Source organism: Hippoglossus hippoglossus, chromosome 6, assembly GCF_009819705.1.
Source record: "Hippoglossus hippoglossus isolate fHipHip1 chromosome 6, fHipHip1.pri, whole genome shotgun sequence".
NCBI lineage: Eukaryota > Metazoa > Chordata > Actinopteri > Pleuronectiformes > Pleuronectidae > Hippoglossus > Hippoglossus hippoglossus.
The window spans coordinates 24,161,246-24,182,415 of NC_047156.1; the positions used below are offsets into that span (position 1 = coordinate 24,161,246).

At 41.6% G+C, this 21,170-nt stretch overlaps 1 protein-coding gene across 2 annotated transcripts; it reads left to right on the plus strand.

The window, feature by feature from the left end:
- Window positions 1–2,031: 2,031 nt before the first annotated feature.
- Window positions 2,032–16,835, plus strand: LOC117762892 (bromodomain-containing protein 1-like). 2 transcript variants are annotated; one of them, XM_034587613.1, is made up of 12 exons: window positions 2,032–2,312; window positions 4,723–6,122; window positions 6,251–6,407; window positions 6,503–6,631; window positions 7,163–7,291; window positions 7,551–7,863; window positions 8,421–9,170; window positions 9,284–9,410; window positions 11,072–11,202; window positions 12,934–13,028; window positions 13,333–13,487; window positions 15,169–16,835. In XM_034587613.1, the coding sequence occupies exons 2-12, from the start codon at window positions 4,741–4,743 to the stop codon at window positions 15,356–15,358; spliced, it is 3,558 nt and encodes a 1,185-aa protein (XP_034443504.1). In that variant the 5' UTR covers window positions 2,032–2,312; window positions 4,723–4,740; the 3' UTR covers window positions 15,359–16,835. The 2 variants fall into 2 exon arrangements, with proteins under 2 accessions (XP_034443504.1, XP_034443506.1); XM_034587615.1 differs by lacking the exon at window positions 12,934–13,028.
- The last annotated feature ends 4,335 nt before the right edge of the window (window positions 16,836–21,170 follow it).

The following is a 21,170-nucleotide window of genomic DNA, read 5'->3' on the forward strand; positions in this document are numbered from 1 at the left end:
TGTATGTTATTTATTGGAAAGCTGCAGCAGAGAGCAAGTCCTGATATATGTGAACAGAGTTTCAGCAGACCTCAGTTCCACAGGTTGGGACAACAGCAACTAGAAACTGATCGACACTGGGAACTCTTTTATTCTGGGAACACTGAATAAACCTGTCTCAGGTGACCTGAGGGGTCTGATGCTACAAATAGATCACAGATGTATTTAAGCCTGAGGAGATTTAAGACCAGTAATAAGATTTAAAAAATGAATCCTTTGACATGGGTAACTAGTGCAGTGATTTTAGGACTTCCTTTGTGTCAGAGAGGACTCTGGATGATCTGTTGCCATCTGCTTGTTTTTTTTACTCCTACCTGGAAAGACACTGTTCCTTCAATATTGAAGCCTGCTGACATCAAACACTGTATTATTCTTTTAATTCTTGTTAATGTAAAAGCACAGGAACTGAAGCTTGATAGGTGAAGAGTTTACTTAGCCTATTCATTCTCTGCATGGTCCCTAAATTCCTCTTGAGTTAAACAACCTGCCTTTACCTACTGTGCTCAACACAGAAAACAACCTGCTAAAGTGACCGTACAAATAAACAAACAGACCTGTAGATAAATAGATATTAGAAAAAATAAAACACCACATACATGCATTATGTCAGAATGGATGTGAAATATAACATAGGCTGTACAATATATAAGTTGTACATTATTTATAAGTTGTACATTATTTATACAATATATCATTTGTACATCATTTATACAATATATCATTTGTATATTATTTGAATATAATCCATATATCGTTTGTATATCATTTTTCCAATATATAATTTGAATATCATTTATCCGATACATAATTTGTATATATGGTATACAATATATCATTTGTGTATCATTTATACATTACATAATTTGTACATAATTTATACAATATATCATTTGTATATAATTTGTATATAATCTATAAAATCATTTGTATATCATTTATACAATATATACTGCCCCTGGCTGCTTTACAGTATACAGCTCAAAAGTCTTAAGACCATGGTCAGAATTGTGCCATTTCCTAAAACCGTGTAAACATTGATGTGCGGCTGATAGCGTCATAGATTCCTCTGATGTCTTTGAATGTTGCAAAGATGAGAGATTTATACGATCTGAAGAGAAACAAGAGAGTGTTTTTGACCTGAACAGATCTATTACTCTGTATGTAGTGATAGTGATACCACCACCTTCTGCCAAAAGAAGGTAAGCCTCTTTACAACTTTAATTCGATTTACATTAAATTTTCACCGTGTGGTCTACACTTGGACCGTAATGCGTGATTAGTGGGCGTGGTCCAGCGCCCCGTGAGGGACGTGTTTATTCTTCCCGCTGTGCACAAAACGCACACAACACGGAGCCGTTTCGCCCGGTCCCTGTTCGCCCGGTCCCTGTTCGCCCGGTCCCTGTTCGCCCTCCCCCGCGGCCGCATCAGGTCCCGAGATCGCAAGTGTTCGGGCCCGCAGCCCTGGTTACAATATATAATTTGAATATCATTTATACAATATATAATTTGTATATAATGTATATATCATTTGTACATTATTTATACACTATATAATTTGAATATCATTTATACACTATATCATTTGTAGATCATTGATACAATAAATAATTTGAATATCATTTATACAATATATTATTTGTATATCATTCATACAATATATCGTTTGTAGATCATTGATACAATATATTATTTGTATATCATTCATACAATATATCATTTGTACATCATTTATACAATATATCATTTGTATATCATTCATACACTATATCATTTGAATATCATTTATACAATAACTAATTTGAATATAATTTTTACAATATATAATTTCTACATCATTTATAGTGTTAGGGTTAACCCTATACAATATATCATTTGAATATAATCCAAACAATATATAATCCTACAATCGAGTCCGAAAAGCTGGTTTTCATTTGTACGTTGTGTACGCGGTGACGTCACGCCGTAACGGCTCACACAACGTCCCGCATTGTTGTTGGGGGAAGAGAAGCAGGAGCTCGGGCAGCGGTGGAGCTCTGCCACCTGTCTCTCTACACTCCTGTCCCCTGGTGTCTACCCGGACCACAGTAGCACGCCCGGGACCGGCTCTTCGCCCTGGATACCGGCCGGTCTCTCTCAAGTTCTACTCGGTTCAGCTCGAGCCGCTGCCGCCGGTGGATGAGCGGACTGAATGTGGATTTAGCTGCTGCTTCGCCCCGCAGGCCGCGCCGCCATTGCTGTTGTCTTTGCGAGCTGAATTGGTAAAAAAAACCGAGGTAGGTTCCTCCTAACTCTGTGCTAGCCTCTTTAATATCCGCCCCCAGTTGCCTGGGCTGGTTTGAACCCAGAACCAACCTGTGCTGCTATGAGGAAAAGCCAACTTTTTCTGTCGAGCCAGCTTCTTGTTGTGCTGGTCGCCATATTTCCTCCCCCACTCAGTAACTGTAATGCTAGCAGGCTAACATTAGCCCGGTTTGTGGACGGAGTGTCCTAATGCGTTTGTAGGACGAGCGGAGGGGCCGCCGCCTCATTGGCCCACACCGCCGGGTCCTCTTTTGTCATGAGAGGCCCGTGTTTAGCGGATAATGTTTAAACAGGCTCGATTGCACTCATAGATCATGGTTGTGTTTCGACTGAGTTGGGCTAGTGTTAGCCGTGGTTAGCAGACACAGCTTCAGTTGGAGAGAACCTGACCGAGCTGTTGTTGTTGTTAGATGTTGATTTCCAACAACAACAACCGACTCTCAACGGCTCCAGGCCGCCGACCGAGGGCTCCAAGGGGTCGGTGTAGAGGCGTCTGGCTGCCCTGTGTCTCTCTTTCATTCATCCAGTGGATGTTGTCACATCCAGTGTGTGTCCGCCCCCTGTTGTGTCACTACACACCAACTGAAGCACGTTGATCTCAGAAATGAATGCTGCATAAACACATCCTGGGGCCTCTTGCAGAGAGGGCAACGGCTCAACTCCTCTGTAGGCAACTGTAATGGCACTAATGTGGTGACAGTGGTTGCTTAGATGTAGCCACACGTCTTAAAGGTAACAGTTTTCAATAGCACTGCCAAGCTGAGAACGAAACATAGTTTTCACAGTCAGTCTGTTTATGATCCTGGTCTCGACACTCAGCCCACAATGAAAGAATGTGGATTTCAGAAAGTTCAGCTGCTCAAACACGTGAGCTTTAAATGTAAAACTCAGCCGCACTACATTTGTGTTGTAGAGGCTTGTAAATATTTAATTGTTATGTAGACCTGCATCCTACTTTAATTTCCATTGTCCTAATTCTGCACATTTTTATTTATTTTACTTTTCAGCAGTGCCTCTTTGTCTTTGCCTGTTGACCAACAGGCACAAACTGATAACTGATAAAAATATATATACATTGACTTATTGCATTTGAAGAGGGGAACACCTCACATTCTTGATTTTGTTTGCCTAATTAAAATCACTCTCAATTATTAATCAATTAATGAATATGTTTATTTATGTATTTGCCTAATATTTACATACAGAGAAGTTATTTGTGCCAATAACAATTGTAGTAGAATTGTTGGGACAATTGACCAAAAAAAATGCATCACTAACTCTTTGATAATACTTTAATTGTTTAAGTCATTTTAACAGCCACATTCAACACATTCTTTAGGATCAGGGTTTGTAAATTTATTTCATGGTATATGATTCTTGAATCAATTATCATCTTTAGCGATGTTGGTCAAAACTAGAAGTTTAGTTTTGTCTGATGGGGCTCAGACATGTTCACTATTTTCTCACAATCTCACAATCGCAAGTCATTATTTAAGAAAATAATCTACAGGTCTAATGATTAATTCAACTAAAATGCTGGATTAATATTGAGAATAACAGAATTTCAATTCAAACCTGCTTGAATACTGACATTTTTTATTCTGTGGCACCAAATATAAAAAATGTCAAGCATCAAACTTTGATATCAATATCTTAGTTAGACTGAGTCTTGACACTTTTTATTTGGATTGTTCCTGAAATAAATAGGGAAGCTCTTCTAAATTTATTCATACAAAGTTCTTACCTGAAGTATTGGTTTGGTATGTTTTTATTCCCCAAGCTAAGGTGCTGGAAATAAGTTTTTGTATCAATACTGATGTATCATGTTGCAGAGACATTTTCAAACAATACGCAGCCCTAATGTAGCCAGGACATTTGCATAATATGCACTCAGTAAAAGTTGACAAGAGGCAAGACCTGCAGCAGATTAGACTCGGCTGTACCATGATGAAGACCCTATTCATTTGTAATACATTAATTGTTTTTTTCATGTTGCATTTGCAAATCTGAATTTAAAATCAGTTGCTCAACACAAAATGAGTTTTACAGCATCATAGAAATCCTTAACAAATGGACCGGAGACTTACCCTGAAATGTATTTATTTTTATATATGTTTTTATGATTGAAGCTTGAAGAGGTGGAGCCATCCTTGTGTAAACACATTAACTGCCCAACATTTTGCCTGGAAGGTAACTGGAGGGTTAAAGCTGTTAATGATTGGTGCTGGTTTGTGTCAGATCCAACACACGCTGCTCTGTGTGCAGGTTGTTGCTTCACAGAACAAGTTAATGACATGAAAACTATGGCTGTTCTTGCAGTTGCTTCCACAGCATCACAACAGTCTGTCATTGACACTGTTGTTTCATTTCTCTCGTTCTCAGGGTCTTAACGGTTTCAACATGAAGAAAAAAGGTCGAAATCACCGCCCGTCTGTGCTGAAGAGGGAGTCGTCACCCATCAAGCCGTCACCCAACCGGGAGACACTGACATATGCACAAGCTCAGCGAATTGTAGAGCTGGAGCTGGACGGCCGAGTGCATCGGCTCAGCGTCTACGACAAGCTGGATGTCATCGCTGACGATGATCCCACGGCCCAGGAAATCATGGAGTGCAACAGCAACAAGGAGAACAATGATAAGCCCCAGCAGGTCCTGGTGCGCTCTATGCGCCTCAAAAACAACCAGCAGAAGAAGAACGCAGCACTCACAGCTTCACATGGCACCAGCGGCACCCACGGCACCCACAGCAGTACCAGCGGCCTGTTGGAGCCAAAGGTTAGAACAGTTGAATACAACCTGCCAGTGGTGCCGAAGAGGCCAGCAGCATATTACAAATACACAGAAAGGACGGCGGAGGAGCTGGATGAGGAGGTGGAGTACGACATGGACGAGGAAGACTATGCCTGGTTGGAGCTCATCAATGAGAAAAGGAAGAGCGAGGGCATCAGCCAGGTGTCCCACAACCTCTTTGAGTTCTTAATGGACCGCTTCGAGAAGGAGTCGTACTCAGCCACGCAGGGTCAGAGTGACATGCAGTCGCTGGTGGATGAGGACGCCGTCTGCTGCATCTGTATGGATGGAGACGGTGCTGACAGTAATGTTATCCTCTTTTGCGACTCCTGCAATATAGCTGTGCACCAGGAGTGCTACGGTGTGCCGTACATCCCAGAGGGCCAGTGGCTGTGCCGCCACTGTCTGCAGTGTCCGTCGCGGCCCGCAGAGTGCGTCTTCTGCCCCAACCGAGGTGGAGCCCTGAAGAAGACTGATGATGGCCGCTGGGGTCACGTAGCGTGTGCTCTGTGGGTCCCTGAAGTCGGCTTCTCTGACACTGTTTTCATTGAGCCAATTGATGGTGTCCGCAACATTCCGCCAGCACGCTGGAAGTTAACTTGCTACTTGTGTAAGGAGAAGGGTGCAGGAGCGTGCATCCAGTGTGACAAGATCAACTGTTACACAGCCTTCCATGTCAGCTGTGCCCAGAAGGCTGGCCTCTACATGAGAATGGAACCAGTCAAAGAGGTGACTGCGTCCGGTGCTACCACCTTCTCTGTACAAAAGACCGCCTACTGCTGCAGCCACACACCCAACGGCTGTGACCGCCGGCCCCATAACATCTACGAGGAGCAGCATCCGAAAAACGGAGCCTGCCAAAAGAGGGTTGAGAAAAGGGGGAAGGCCCGTGCCAAGGGCTGGCATAAGAAGAAGAGTAAGAGAGCAGAGCCTGAACCAGAACCAGAACCTGAGACTCCCACCAACTCTGGTCCCAGTATAACCGCCTCAAGGTATGCAGGCATCCAGGACTCAAATAATGCATTTCATTATGAATCAATACTCATTCACTCCAGTAAGAAAAAACTACCAAAAGCCTCTTTTATTGACTAATATCTCCTTCTGTTTCCCTGTGGTTTAGTTTTGACACTATCCTGAACCAGGTGGCGGTTCAGAGGAAGCGCCTGTTTGTCGAGAGTGTGCTGAGCTACTGGGTGCTGAAGAGACAGTCGAGGAACAACGTGCAGCTAATCCGCCGGCTGCAGGCCAACCCTCAGCCACCCAAAGTCAAACAGATGGTGAATGCTGCCGCAACACATTAGCTTCAGACAGTTTAGCATTAACCTCTAACGTAGTTCATCTTACTAAACGGGATTTTTTGTGTTTTCTCCAGGACCGCAAGGAGACAAACCAGGCTCTGAAGGAGCAGTTGAAGGAGTGGCACCGCCTCCGCCACGACCTCGAGCGAGCTCGTCTGCTGCTGGAGCTCATCAGGAAGAGAGAAAAGCTGAAGAGGGAGGAGGTAGTCGACTCAAGATTTATTGTATATCTGTAGAGAATGACAACAAGTTTCCTGTGTGGATTTATGACTTACAACTACATACCAAAAACCAGCCAGTCACAAAAAGCCCAGGATGAAAGATTAACCTCACGTTTCTCTTTATTTATCAATACAAAGCTTCCAGTACATCTTTGATAAGGTTTAGTTTTTAATTTATCAATTAGAATCAATGATTATGTTATTTATTCATCACAACGTGGTTGTGAGTCAGAATCTTTGCCAACATATTTGACCACTTTTTAGGTACTCTTTTTTTTCAATTTGCACCCTTTGTAGTGATCATTGGATGTTTCTTAATGAGCTGAACATTTTTAACACTTAGAGTCCTCTGCAGGCAAATAGTGTGTTAACAGGGAAAACTCCCCTGTTGGAAAAACTGCAATGATATATGTTATTGTGGTGGGAACCCCTCCATGTAGAAGTTTAAAAAACAAGACTCTAAACTCTTGTTCACCTGTATTGAACCTGTTAGACTGTGTGTTCTTTTGTCAGATGAAGCTGCAGCAGTCAGTGCTGGAGGTCCAGCTGACCCCCTTCAACATCCTGCTGAGAGCCGTGCTCAGTCAGCTACAGGAAAAGGACCAGTACAGCATCTTCGCTCAGCCTGTCAGCATCAAGGAGGTCTGCAACCCTTCCTCAGTCCAAAAAATTATCCTCAAGTGATAACTTGTTGGGCAAAAGCTTTTCTGATGCAAATGTCCAGAAAATGAGTAAGGAAGTACATTTTGGGCCTTTGGAAACATTATAAAAACACACAATAAACCAAATCCAAAGGTCCACTCACTAGCTTTCAGAGTAATTGAATGCAAGAATAAAGAACAACAATGTCTGTTATTCCTGTGTGTCTCCAGCCCTGACATGACCTCTCTGTCCCCTGCAGGTTCCTGACTACATGGACCACATCAAAACCCCCATGGACTTTTCCACGATGAGGAAACGCATCGACGCTCATGACTACAGGAGCCTGGAGGAGTTTGAGGCGGACTTCAACCTCCTCATCGCCAACTGCATGTCCTACAATTCTAAGGACACCTTCTTCTACAAGGCAGCTCAGAGGATGCAGGATCACGGAGGAGCCATCCTACGCAGGGCCCGTCGCGAATCCGAGCGGATTGGCTTTGACTTCCCAAGCGGCTTGCATCTGTCCACGGCCCCCAAACTTGAGGCGCCATCCCCCTTCTCCTGGGAGGACGGTAAGTTGCGAGAATGAAAATCTATTAATTACGTTGTTTTCTAAACATGTGACTGATGAAATGAATTTTGATTCACTGAAATACTTGTGGGAAAGACAAAGTCTGTACAAGACACATTATTCTGGAGGAGGATGAAGGGGGATCTCTGCAATTCTGCTGTTGTGGTCACAAAGTTACGGGAAACTGCAATGGTTTACTACGAAAGCCAAATAATCTATCAAATATTTGCATTTCATGTCTCTAACTACTTAGAGACATAAGTTGAGAAATGAAAGTTTTTGACGTGTGCCGGTGTGTTTGTGTCATTAAACAAGACAGAAATGCAAACTCCTCTTGTAAGTGTGTTTACCTGCGTTTTAAAAGAAAAACATGTATACCTGCTTCTATTTAAAAGGAGGTACCTGTTTGTGTTAAGCATTGACTGCAGCTGAAATTGCCAGTTGCCTTGTGGTCACTGAAGTGCAGCAGTTGAAATGGAAGCGCTGGAGTGATAGAATGGAGATAACACTATGAGGATTGCACATGATTCTTACTGACTGTCTCTCTGTCTCTGTCAGTGGACCGCCTGCTGAGCCCCACCTACCGACAGCTGACTCCTCTGGAGGATCAGCTGAAGGAGCTGCTGGAGAAGTTGGACCTGAGCACAGCCATGAAGCACGGCCCGTCCCGCAGCAAGAGGCTCAAACTGCTCAAAAAGACCATCATGGAGGTCCGCAGCGAGATGAGCTTGAAGAAGTCTCTCCGACCGCCACCACCCGCTGCCTCAGAACCCAGCTCAATCTCCACAGAGTCAGATGAGGAACCACTACCTGAACCCACAGCAAAGCCCTGCTCAGAACAGGAGAAGTATTTACCTCCGCCAACGTTAAGCCCTTTGACCTTACAGTCAGAGCTTGACGCCTTGCCCAGCAACTTGGAGCTGCCCCCTCTCAATCCCATCAAACCCAGCACGGACCAGACTCCCATGAAGCTCGACAGTGACACGTCTACCTCACTACCCCTAGACACCCCCACAAGGCACATCCCAGACCAACTGCTCCACAACGGCAACCTCAGCACCGAGGTCTCTGTTCCCTGCAACCGACGGACCAATGTCCTCTTCCGCAAGTCCAAGAGTGCCAGCCCACAGAAACCACCCAAGACCCAAGAGGCATCTGCTGTATCGCCTCCGTCTCTAGGCGCCAAAACCTTCCTGTCGGTAGTGATACCTCGACTGGAGACGCTCCTCTTGCCGAAGAAAAGAACCCGCAGCAGCAGTGCTGATGGAGAGGACGACGACGAGTCACCAATAAAACGCCTTGGCACAGGTACTTGCTCATAATAGTCCCTCTAAATAATCATCCAAAACATTAACTAAAATGTCAAAGAAGTCTTATTGAAATATATTTGACTAAACAGTAACCTTTTTTATAATCCTAAGGAATTGCAAATGGATTTGTGGTAGATGAGGAAGAAATCTCGCCGTCTCCTCGGCTGGTGGAGCCTCGCCGTCGCTGTGCGTCGGAGTCGAGCATCTCCTCCAGTGGAAGCGTTCTCTGCGGTACGAGGTGAGTCCAGGTAGAAACAGCCAGTGACCTACTGTTGACTGATCCCAATCCCATTGCACCCCTTGGCACTACCCCTACCCCTTGTTTTCAAAGGTAATCTTGCCCGTTGAAATGGATTCACAGAGGGGAGTGGTTGAAACCTTCCCCTACGAATTGGGACAGCCCTTCAAGAAGCCCTTACATCATCAGTAGTCATCATGAAAACCGGACACGTCATCAGTAGTCGTCGATTTAAACAGACGAGACAAAAGGTTTTGCCGGGGATGTCATTGTAATAACATTGTTGAGATCTTAAATACACTAATGCTATTGTTTGCCGTTTCTAAAATGACAAACCTATAATATCCAAATAACATCTATGCTAATGCAGGCGAATCAATGACATTTGAAATCTGAAAGCTTGGATACTCTGCATTATTTTACGTATGAATCAAAAGCACACAGGCTGCTAGCAGGATGCTTTGTTATTAGAGGAGCATTTAAGTTCAGGAACATCGCTGCTATATGTGGGTTCAATCAAGCACATTGTGTGTCCTCAAATCTTGTGTGCGATAGGAAATTTTGTGAAAATACGGGACTATCATGGGGGGAAAAAAGCATCGTTAGCATGCTAGCACGCTCGCGATCTTTTTTTAATGGTTGTTGAGAAAAACAACCATAATACATTGAAATGATATTAAACTAAGATATAACAATCATTATCGTAATTTATAAATCCTGAGAGAAAATACATCCACAAATACATTTGTGGGTCTCTCTCCCAGCTTACCGGTGATTCGCAAAGCATTCTGGGTACCCCTAGGTTGGAACTGAGGGTCGGAAAATCTCAAATCTCAAAGTTTTGAGGGCTATAAAGCCCTTCCCCTCCGTCCCAACAGGTATTGGGACAGCCCTACACGTGAACGCGCAAAACGAAGGGGAAGGGCTAAGGGGTAGGCCCAAGGGGGGAAATGGGATTGGGCCATAGTTGTCAAGAGTTTACTCAAATGAGTCTTGTTTCTTCATTTCCATCAGTAATGAAAACATGATCTTGAAACAGAGTGACATGATGAGAATCATGGAGAAAAGCACAAAGAAAACAAAATTTCCCTTGAATGTACTTCTGTATATAACCAATAATCCTTCCTACATTATAAAGTAAATTTGAAGTTTTGGGGCTGTTGATTGATTAGATAAAAACCCTAACCCTAACCCGTTTTATGCATTAACTCAATTAATTAAATATTTGGCATGTTAATGATAATCATTAATCAGCATTAGGGCTGTCAGTTTGTCAAAACATCAAGTCCGAACGAATTTTACAGGACACACTAGCCCACAGATTTGTTACGAAGCAGTTGCAGCCTCATCTTTGATCGGCACATTGCCATCTATGGTGTAGAACCCAAAATACTTCCACACGCCGTGCCTCAGATGCTCTGGTGTCATGATTGTCCACTCAGGATTGCTTTGCTTGCTAGCTTCCTCCATTTTCATAAAAAAACTGTGTAATATTACTGACTTACTTTACTGTTGGGTCAATAGGGCAGGTAATAGGTCAAGCTGATAGTGATCACCCTCTGCTGGATCAAGAGACAAACTACTTCAGACAGTCTTATGCACACTTAGACTGTACACGTTTTTAAACAGTTTCCGTCTCTGGCCCACCTCATCTCTTTCAGCACCGTCATTGTATCTAAAGGTGGTAAAGGGCGGCTGGCAGCAGCTCGAAGGAGCACTGTGGATGACAAAAACTCTCTGAGGACCTGTATCAAAAACGGAGAGTTCACCAAAGCTGCCAAGATCTCCTCAGGTGAGCAGAGCAGCGTCGGTCCTCTCAGAAATATATGTACATTAAAGAGCATGGCAGCATGTTGACTGCTCAGTTCTGTCCTCCGTCTGCTGAAGACTTTTACTTAACGTATCAATCAATCCCTTTTTGTACGTATACTAATACTATTAATGTCCCTGCATGCTTATTTTGTTATTTGACTCTTGCGTCACTTCTTCTCTTTCACTTGAAGTGAAGTGGATTGTTAATTTGAGGATCCAGGGTTCTGCTGTAAATGTCAAATATAAGAAAATTGTGTAATAAGATTTTACAAATCCAGCAGGTCATCACACATCGCCACACTAATGGACTTTACCTCACTGGTTCTCAAACTGAGGTTGAGGTTCTGGATGAAATCCGCAGAGACACAAATCGTGAAGTGTAAGCCCAATGACAGTTTAACAAAGTGCTTAACGAACAAGGAAAACAGGAGAAGGAAACCAAGATTTAAGATTGACAAGCTGGAAGTGAAGTCTGTAATTTGTCTTTGAGGGTTCAGTTAATTACACGCTCATAACATGGTCACTCAACAAACAATATCCATATCATATTCATGGCCAAACCCTTTTTTATATTTGAGAATTTTATTCTGAGTAGCTGATATTACATTTTGAACATATCTAGAATCAAAAGGTGAAACTAGGAAGAAGCCTCCAAAGCCACATTTCAAACATTACATAGTTCTGTCAATTCCTGCCCTCGATAACCCTAAACTAATACTTGGATATCCAACACAGTCAATATTTAGTCATTAGTTATTATTGTCAAGAAGACTTCAGGTGAGCAGTGCTTTAGTATGGTACTGAGACTCAGCACAGGTACTGTATCTGCACTCGTATATAGAAATTTCAAATGATATCCAGCCCTTATTTGTGTGTGTGTGTGTGTGTGTGTGTGTGTGTGTGTGTGTGTGTGTGTGTGTGTGTGTGTGTGTGTGTGTGTGTGTGTGTGTGTGTGTGTGTGTGTGTGTGTGTGTGTGTGTGTGTGTGTGTGTGTCCTGTATGCATGGCCCTGTGTTTATGCTGGTTGTCTTTTTTGTTCATTTATTAGGATCCCTATCACCTCCAATATAACTACAAAGTATTTAAATGCAAGTAAAAATATCACTTGCATCTACATAGGTATGTATATACATAAGTACAGTAAATACATATTGAACAAGAACCTGCAGTATAAACACTGCAATCAAGTGTTCACAGCTACTCCTACGAATACCATATAGAACTTTGCACTTCTTTGTAAGGATGTCCTGATCAAGTTTCAGATTCAACTGTGTGTTGTACTTACATACTTGAGTGTCTGGGAAAAACATGAAGCTATGATGGGAATTGTCGTGGAGATTTGTTGGTGTTTACAGTAGCCCATCGTGCTGAATGTGTGCCTGTGGTAGAATTGACAGAAACTAGCATGGAAAGACATTTCTACACCCTGCTCTCTGTTGTTGAGGACTTCTCACTGACAGCTTCACCTAAATCTGTGGATCCTTAAGAATCTTCCCCCATATATTCATGTTTCAACTTCATTTATTTCATTTTACCAGCCTTAAATGTATTGACAAGTCATTAGGAATATTCTCAAATGTTTTTTTAAAGGTTATCTTTAAAAAAGGTGCGTGTGTTCCAGTCCTGTGTGTGTGGCTGTTTGTTCAGACTGGTTGTGCTCTGTGTCTGTTGCAGTGAATCCTTCATAACTTGCTTGTCGTTGTTCCTGTAGAGGTGTGGAAGCCCACCGCTGCTTCTCCATTTGTTCTGGAGCCTCTTAAACTAGTTTGGGCTAAATGTAGTGGATTTCCCTCCTACCCTGCCCTGGTGAGTGAGTGTTAGTCCACTCTGTGTCTCATTACCCATCTACCCCACTGCCATCGTACGTGCCGTAGCTCGTGATTTGTGCTCACAGCCATGCGGCAGCTTCCAGCTGGCCAGTCGTTGACTGTTTGGTGTGTGTGGAGTTGGCCGCTTTCGCTCAGAGCGTTTGCGGCTTGACTCAGCTTTGCATGTTTGTGTCTTTTGAGTGCAGGCTTCCCCTTTGCGACTGCCACCACCAGGATTTACTCCTCACTATTGTTGTTGCCAGGCCGTCTCACTCAGTCTCCACCCCTGTCTGTCTTCACAGATCATGGAGCCCAGAGTCCGGAGGACGGTGTCTCAGCACAACGGGGTGGTGCTTCCCCAGCCGCCGCTGGACGTTCTCAGAGCCGGAGAGCGGATGCAGTTCAGGTCCGCAGAGAAACTCTTCCTCGTCCACTTCTTCGACAGCAAGCGCAGCTGGTGAGGAACTCGCAGAGTCACTTTACTGCTAGCAAAGTCACCGTCAAAGAAGAAAACAAAGGAAAAAGGAAAAAAGAGATTGGTGAAAAGTAACAGGTCAAATCATTTCCCTGAGAAAGCTTGAAATAAACCAAGAATATAAGTGTTTCCTCTCAGTTCTTCTTAATGGACAAGTGTAGTGATTTAGCTAGTTTTAAACTCTCCACATTGATTTGACCTTCATTCAGTTTAGGCTTGTGTGCTGCATCTAAGCCTTAGAATGGTAGGAGATCTCTGATTATACACTCTCTGTATCAGGGTGCTCTCCCCAGGCAGCACTACTCTGTGCCATTCAACAAGTGATTTTTCCCTTCCGCTCTTTTCTAAATCCCTCACACCTAGAGCTGGTCTTTATAATAACCATGTGCTTTGGGACTTCTGTGGTTCTTCTTTGTCTCTGTTAAATTCGTGTAAGTTAAAGTTAGGAAACAGTTAAGGGACCAAACTTAGTTTTTTACACCTGAGAAAAGACTTCCCCAGGTCAAGAGGCCTCTTACTCCATCTATTTGTTGATGAGATTTAAATAATTGTACAAATATATATTTTTTAATTTTAGACTTTAAAGATCATCCCGACATGAATCAAAGTATAATCTTTTGACACAGTGAGTCATCTGGTGAAAGACAAGCATATGATCAGCTGAATGTGAAAATATTTTTTAATATGATGTGGTTATTTTTCTGAATATAAAGAAACTGAGGGTTAATGATTAGAATGACTTAATTTTAGTCCAATGAGAAGGACAAGACCCATGATGGTAGTACATGATGATTTTTTTTAAATCATCATGTACTACCATCATCATCCAACAGATCAACCAAATTACCACCCACCTAAGAAATGGAACAGAAAAATCTTTCCTCTATTTAAGTTCAGCTGACAGTGTTACTATTCCCACCATATGGTCATGATCTCCCAGTGCCTGTAACACCAGTTTTAAACCTGTCTCACCAGTTTTTAACCTGTCTGACAATAAGAGTCATCCACTCTCTCAAGCACAACCATTTTTGTTTAAGAATAGAAAATAGACAGATGTAAAAACAGTTGAAAACTGTTCGTTAAAGAGTTGTTTTTAATTATTGCCAGTTTCAGAACAAGAAGTAACAGGGGCTGGTTCGGGCCATCTCATGAAGTGTTTAGTCATTTTGTATACTGACTTAGACTTTAGGAAATGGTCAGTTTTTCCATACAGTGAATCCATTATATCCAGCGATCCAGTCGTCTTTTGATGGCAGGTTTGCACGTAGCCATCTCCCTGTGATGACTTCCTTGCTCGCAATTAAAAAAAACTTTATAAAAACATTAACTTTGGACAGGAGTTCATTAGGATAAGGATAGCATCAGTATCCAGGATTTTGCCCAGGTATAGTTTAACAAAAGTACTCCTCCTTATTTTGGCAATGTCTTGCCAATACGAATAAATTGGGGGGCAGTCCCAATTGAAACAGTGTGTAACAGAAGTTTTTAATACTTCTCAGACTCCACAGTGAGACTGGCTCCAGTAATCAGCATCACCACAGACATGAGAACTGAGGATCAGTTACTTCGAGATGGCAGGACAGTGATTAATTAGGAACATACACAGCACGATCTGATTTGGTGTGGAGCAAGATCACGCACTGACCTCCGTCTTCCCTCTCAGGCAATGGCTTCCTAGATCCAAGATGGTGCCCTTCGGGATCAACGAGACACTCGATAGAATCAAGCTGACGGAGGCTCGCTCTGGCCACATCCGAAAAGCTGTACGGTTTGCCTTCGACCGAGCCATGAAGCACCTGAACCGTGGTAGCGTCGAGCCGGAGCCAAGCGCCGGCCTCGTCGTCACAGATTGAAGCACCTCCCCACCCCTGCAAGAACATCGCCCCCTGCAGAGATACTCTGTTCCTGTCTCATACGCACAACACCTACACACACACACACGTACACATTCGCACACTCGCAACATGTTTACCATTCCCTACAACTGGATTGTTTTCATGTCTCCCCGCACATCTGCCCCCTCCTTTCTGAAATACTGTAGCTTGTGACGGCTGTCTTGTTTTGTCAAAGAGCTATGCAATGAGAACGACTCGTTTAGCAGGCGCAAAAGGTTGGGGAAAAAATCTAACTTGGCTGTGAGGACCGAAAAATCACGGGTCTAAACCTGTTGAATGTGTCGGAGTTTGACCTCTGACCTCCTTAAATGTGCTGCAAGACTGCTGCAACAATCTCACTGCCATGAAAATGTCCATCAGTGTGTGTGCGTGTGAGAGAGTGAGTGTGAGTGAGTGTGAGTGATTGAGTGATGGCAGCAGTTCCTGTAAATATCCTGTACAAGGTCTGACACTAATTTATTCACCCCCTCAGTTGTTATGGTACGCAGTGTTCACACATTTATACAGTCAGAGGTGATGATCCACGTCGTCGCTGACACTGCCGGTGTCGGTGTTTCTGCTGGTGCTATCTCTACATAGAGAAAAACAAACATGCATACTGTACTGAACATTTTTATTTCAGACCCTTTTTTACAGTTTTTGTAACTTATTGTGTTCTCAAGCTTCAAGTTCTCTTGTATTTGGCATTCATTTTGTGTGTGCATCTTTTTATTTTTTTACCTGAATGTTTTTACTGGACTACTTATTCTTTTTCCTTTTTTTTGTTTGTACATATTTATATAAAATCTATATAGGAGCTCTCACAGTTTAAAATGCCTAAAGTGCATCATTCACACCGAAACCAAAAAAAAGAATCTGCTACCCTCAAGGTTCCCACTAATGTGTGTGTGAGTGTGTGTGTGTTTGTTTTTCCCCCCCCCCCACAGTTTAGTTGTTTTTTTTTAGGTTTTTTGCCTTTTTGTTTGTGTGCTGTGATGAGTTCAAGTCTTCTGTAATCATCTTCTCCATCTGAACTGACCTCCAGTCAGCTAGGAGAGAAGAGAATGTGCCTGTACTAATTTATTGTAAAACAGAAAATGTATATGCATTACTTTATAGAGAGAGTATTGTAATAAAATACTATGGGCACACTAGGAGCCACATGTAGAGGCTCCCTGCTCTTCCTCTGTTGGGTTTTTTTTATTTTAACTTTTGGATTAATAGCATTAAATCTGAGCGGTGAGGTGATAGTGTTTGATGTTTTGTTTTGGCAGGGTAGTGACGGGGACACTTCCTCTGGATGTGGATGTTGTGTGTATATAGATTTGGTACTTTAGCTGATTCTCTGGGAAAAACCACAGTTATAGCCAATGGGAGTGGAAACCAGCCGACAGCAGGCCGGTGGGATTTTTATACTAAAACACTGAAAAATTAAAATATGTTATTGAATCACTGACTGAATGTGTCCTTGTTATTATTTTAAAATCCATTTTAATTGGTTTTACCTCTTATCGTAATTAATTAGCATTCTTATCGATTTTGATTTAGTACATTTTTATTTAATGTATTTTTTATTTTACAGTCTTGGTTTTAGAAATTTTATCATTCAGATTTTTAAAAGATTTCGTTATTCTGTTTTCATTTTATTTACTTTTATTTTCAGACCAATTTTTGTATGTGTTCTTGATTATGAAACTTTAAAAACTTTTTTTAGATCAGACTCAATTATAATTTACAATGATTTATTGAATTATTCTCATAAGGAGAAAATGTATGTTACTTGTGTATTAACATGAATCAGGTAGGGACCAATTAACCATGTCAAGTTCAGAGAAAAGAATTTACCAGCAAATTTCAATGAACACAACAATAAACTCACAGAAATACAGCAATTTTTCTGCATTTCCTTTATCTACCACAACGTGGAGCTGTTGTCCTGTCTGTGAGCAGACACTGGTGTCCTCATCAGCTGAAGCTCAGTTTGTGAAACAGATAAAAACTCAGGATTCCTGACGGTGTTGATTCCTTTATTTTATCTCCTCTGCTCATAACACAAGGGTTTTAAAAAAAAATTGCTAAAACAACAAACTGTTCAATATTTCCTGTAATTATAAAAAAAACTTATACCTCATTACACAACAGTCTTTATAACAGTTTCATTTCAGCTTCATCACTTTTTGTTTTTACTTTTATTTTCTTCTTATTACTTCATTCATGGTTTTGATTATGCCAGTGATTACTTACAACTCCTCCTTCCCATGAACGTACAGCTGAGTAGATGAGCCCAGAGTTTCTCATCATTATAATTCATGTATTAATATATTTCTTTATTTGTTATTTCAGTTTTTATTATCTTGGATTCCTCTTTTAATTTAAAATATCAGAGTATTTCTGTTGAGACATGTTGTACATATGGTACACAACTATGATAACTAAATAACACATTAAGAACAAATTAACTGAAAATAAATACTTAAAATAAAACAATCCACCCCCCTCCTTTTTTAACATTAGGGAACACTGCAGTTTAAAAACATGGTCAATTTGTTCTGGACTGTTATTAACACTGTTGAGGCTGAATATGGAGACAGAGAGGAGTGGGTAACAAGTCTGATTTAAAAGGCCGGATGAGGTTTTGATAGAAGACCCTCTGTACGGTTCAGTGTCTGATCAGGATGGGAGGACTGGGAGGAGATCCAGTACTTGCTGGGGGAGGATATATAGGACCTATATATATATAGAAAGAGAGAGAGTGTGTATACCTCCACTAGACCTAGATTTGTATTTGGATCTGCACCAAATTGCACACATTGATAATTATCAGTCCCCTAAACATGTTTGAATTTTACATCAACATCGCAATGTTAAAGAAAGTGAAAAAAGATACTGGATCCAACCTCTGATCCAAATCCACACCAAAATGTAACTCTTCCCTGTTGGCTGTGACACTGCACTGGGAGATAAAAGCAGATACTTGTGTCAGTACCAAGCAAGTCAGTCCATCACTGTAGTGGGGTCACAAATACAGAGGATACAATATGTTGCTGTCTAACGGGATCTTTTTTTGTCTGTTAAACCACAGTACTCCCTCAGAAACACCACGTGAAGCTGTGCTGCTGATCTGTATCTATTCAGTGTGATCACAACATGCTCTTTCCTTCACTGTGATTTTTAGGGTTTGGTTCATTAGGTCAAAGTTTTTGTTTGTTAACTTAGCACTTGATAGATATGGTGAATGATAAATACAAAGCTAAGGACCGTCCGTCCACTGCTGCTCTGGATCTTCAGATCTCCTGCAGCCTGACTCCTCTGCTGCTCTGGATCTTCAGATCTCCTGCAGCCTGACTCCTCTGCTGCTCTGGATCTTCAGATCTCCTGCAGCCCGACTCCTCTGCTGCTCTGGATCTTCAGATCTCCTGCAGCCTGACTCCTCTGCTGCTCTGGATCTTCAGATCTCCTACAGCCTGACTCCTCTGCTGCTCTGGATCTTCAGATCTCCTACAGCCTGACGCCCACACTTTTCTTTACGATGGAAAATTTATCTTTTTTTTTTCTCTCCATATTATGAACATGTTCAAGATGAGCATACGACTCATCTCGCTGCGCTGCAGGACTGAGTGGTTTAGGAGGTCATTTGTCCCCACAGCAGTTAGACTGCTCCTGCCTCTGGCTGTGGCTCATGACTCACATACACAATAACAATTACACATTTGTGCAAAAGTCCTTAAGGACTTTAAGTTTTGTCATTGCACGTCAGTATTTACTTATTTTATCAGTCAGATCAGATGTATCTATCTATCTATCTATCTATCTATCTATCTATCTATCTATCTATCTATCTATCTATCTATCTATCCATCCATCCATCCATCCATCCATCTATCTATCCATGAAAATCCAATTTAATTATTAATCTCATTTAATTACTTATTTTTATTGAATACAATATCTATTATTGATTATTTTACTTGAGTAAAATGTGAATCTTCCTCCCACTTTGCTTTCTTTACATATACCACAGAATGCAATGACGCTAACAATGTATAATGCTGAAAACTAAAAACCTGACAATAACAATATAAAGTAAAATAGTTGAAACACATATTTCTTTAAAAATGAGTTAATAAGGAGATAATAAAGAATATGTACCAGATGGAAAAAAATAACTGCAAAACTGTATTTGAGGACTGATGTATTTTTGGAAAGATGTAACTGGATATTTAAAACTTCCACAATAATACAGAGCTGTCAAAATTAGATGACATCCATCTTTTTTTCATCTTTAATTAATTTTCTCTGCATTCAAGACTTGTACCAACAAGGCCCTTTTCCCCGTCTGTGTATTCTTCTGTGTGTTTAACTGTACTTTATGACAACAGCGGCTGTAAATGTGAAATGTGCAAATGTTGATAAAAATGTGTTTTTAAGTTAAAATTGTATATTGAAAACCTACACTACACCTGTTTACCATTGTGTGACAGAGCCTGGAGCCAATCATCAAGCAGCCCAGAGGCGGCCCGAGAAGTGAGCAAACTAAACACCTTAAGTGTAAAACAAACAGACTTGTTGAATAAATGGAGATTTACATGAAACAGGCGACTTAAGCACAAGACAGATGTTAAATTATGGCGATGATACGATAATAATGACTCTAACGATAATAATGATAATGATGCTGAAAAGGTTTTACAATACCCTGCCATTCAAAATATTACTACACTTCACTTTGTTAGAATTGGTACTTTAACTTCAACTCCTATGACAATGTTTTAGTCAGAGTCATATTTCCTGAGTTACATTGTTGTAAGACAGTGTGTGTGTGTGTGTGTGTGTGTGTGTGTGTGTGTGTGTGTGTGTGCGTGCTGCAGGTACAGTGGACATGCCAACCTTTTTCTCTTGCAGATTCGCAGTGACAAATCTTCGACAAAGCAGATGCACAAAGCGAAATATAGCATTATTTATGATTATGGATGTCATACTGGAGCCAACAAGCATCTCACTGACAGTCATGCCCACCTGCTCAAAGAGCGACAGGTTAGTAAATGTGATAGATAGCTTCAATACATGATGATCATGACCTTCAAGAAAAGACAAACAAGTGTGATTCATTTACTGCAGGCAAACTGTTTTCACCATCAGAGTTTAATGAGGCAGGTCAGGACAATGAGAACTGTTTACTTTGAATTTATCCTTTTATGTAACTTATCGTTGTCTTATCATGTAACTTGCAAACTGCTACAAAGATCAGGCTTTCACATGTGTGATCAACAGAACACTAGTCCACTAAACACACTGAGCAACGAGATACATCTCCCTGATGGAGGTCTGCACATTTTCTAGTCTTCTATTTAGTCAAAGTAAAACTCAAAATGAAAGAGAACAGACATATGGAATTATTCCAGAAGCAGTATCAGTACATCGAGGCAGGTATCAGACTCCTAAATGTTTGTATCAAGCCGACTCTAGACTCATCATTATCTTCTAATTAGCAGCACATATTCTGGGCCTCCTGCACTCGTCGTCCAGCTCATCCACACACTCTCTCTCTCTGGGTCTCTGAGGGTTAAAGTGTCTTTGAAGTTGGAGATAATTATCCATGCTAGTGGGTAATTAACAGTGTCCAGCTCATAAACAAACACATTTCCTCTGCACACACACCATTAATGCAGTCGACACCGCTGGAACAGCGTGTTTCTGCAAAAAGCTGAAAACCAGCTGGAGGTGTCAGCAGAGTCCGACTGAATCAGATCGGCTCAGTCTGGTTCAGTTCTGTTTAAGGTCAACACTGATG

Coding starts and splice junctions, on each gene's coding strand:
- LOC117762892 (XM_034587613.1), top strand. CDS start 4,741: ATGAAGAAAAAAGGTCGAAATCACCGCCCGTCTGTGCTGAAGAGGGAG. Junction 7,292..7,550: donor AGCCTGTCAGCATCAAGGAG/GTCTGCAACCCT, acceptor TGTCCCCTGCAG/GTTCCTGACTACATGGACCA. Junction 13,029..13,332: donor TTCCCTCCTACCCTGCCCTG/GTGAGTGAGTGT, acceptor CTGTCTTCACAG/ATCATGGAGCCCAGAGTCCG.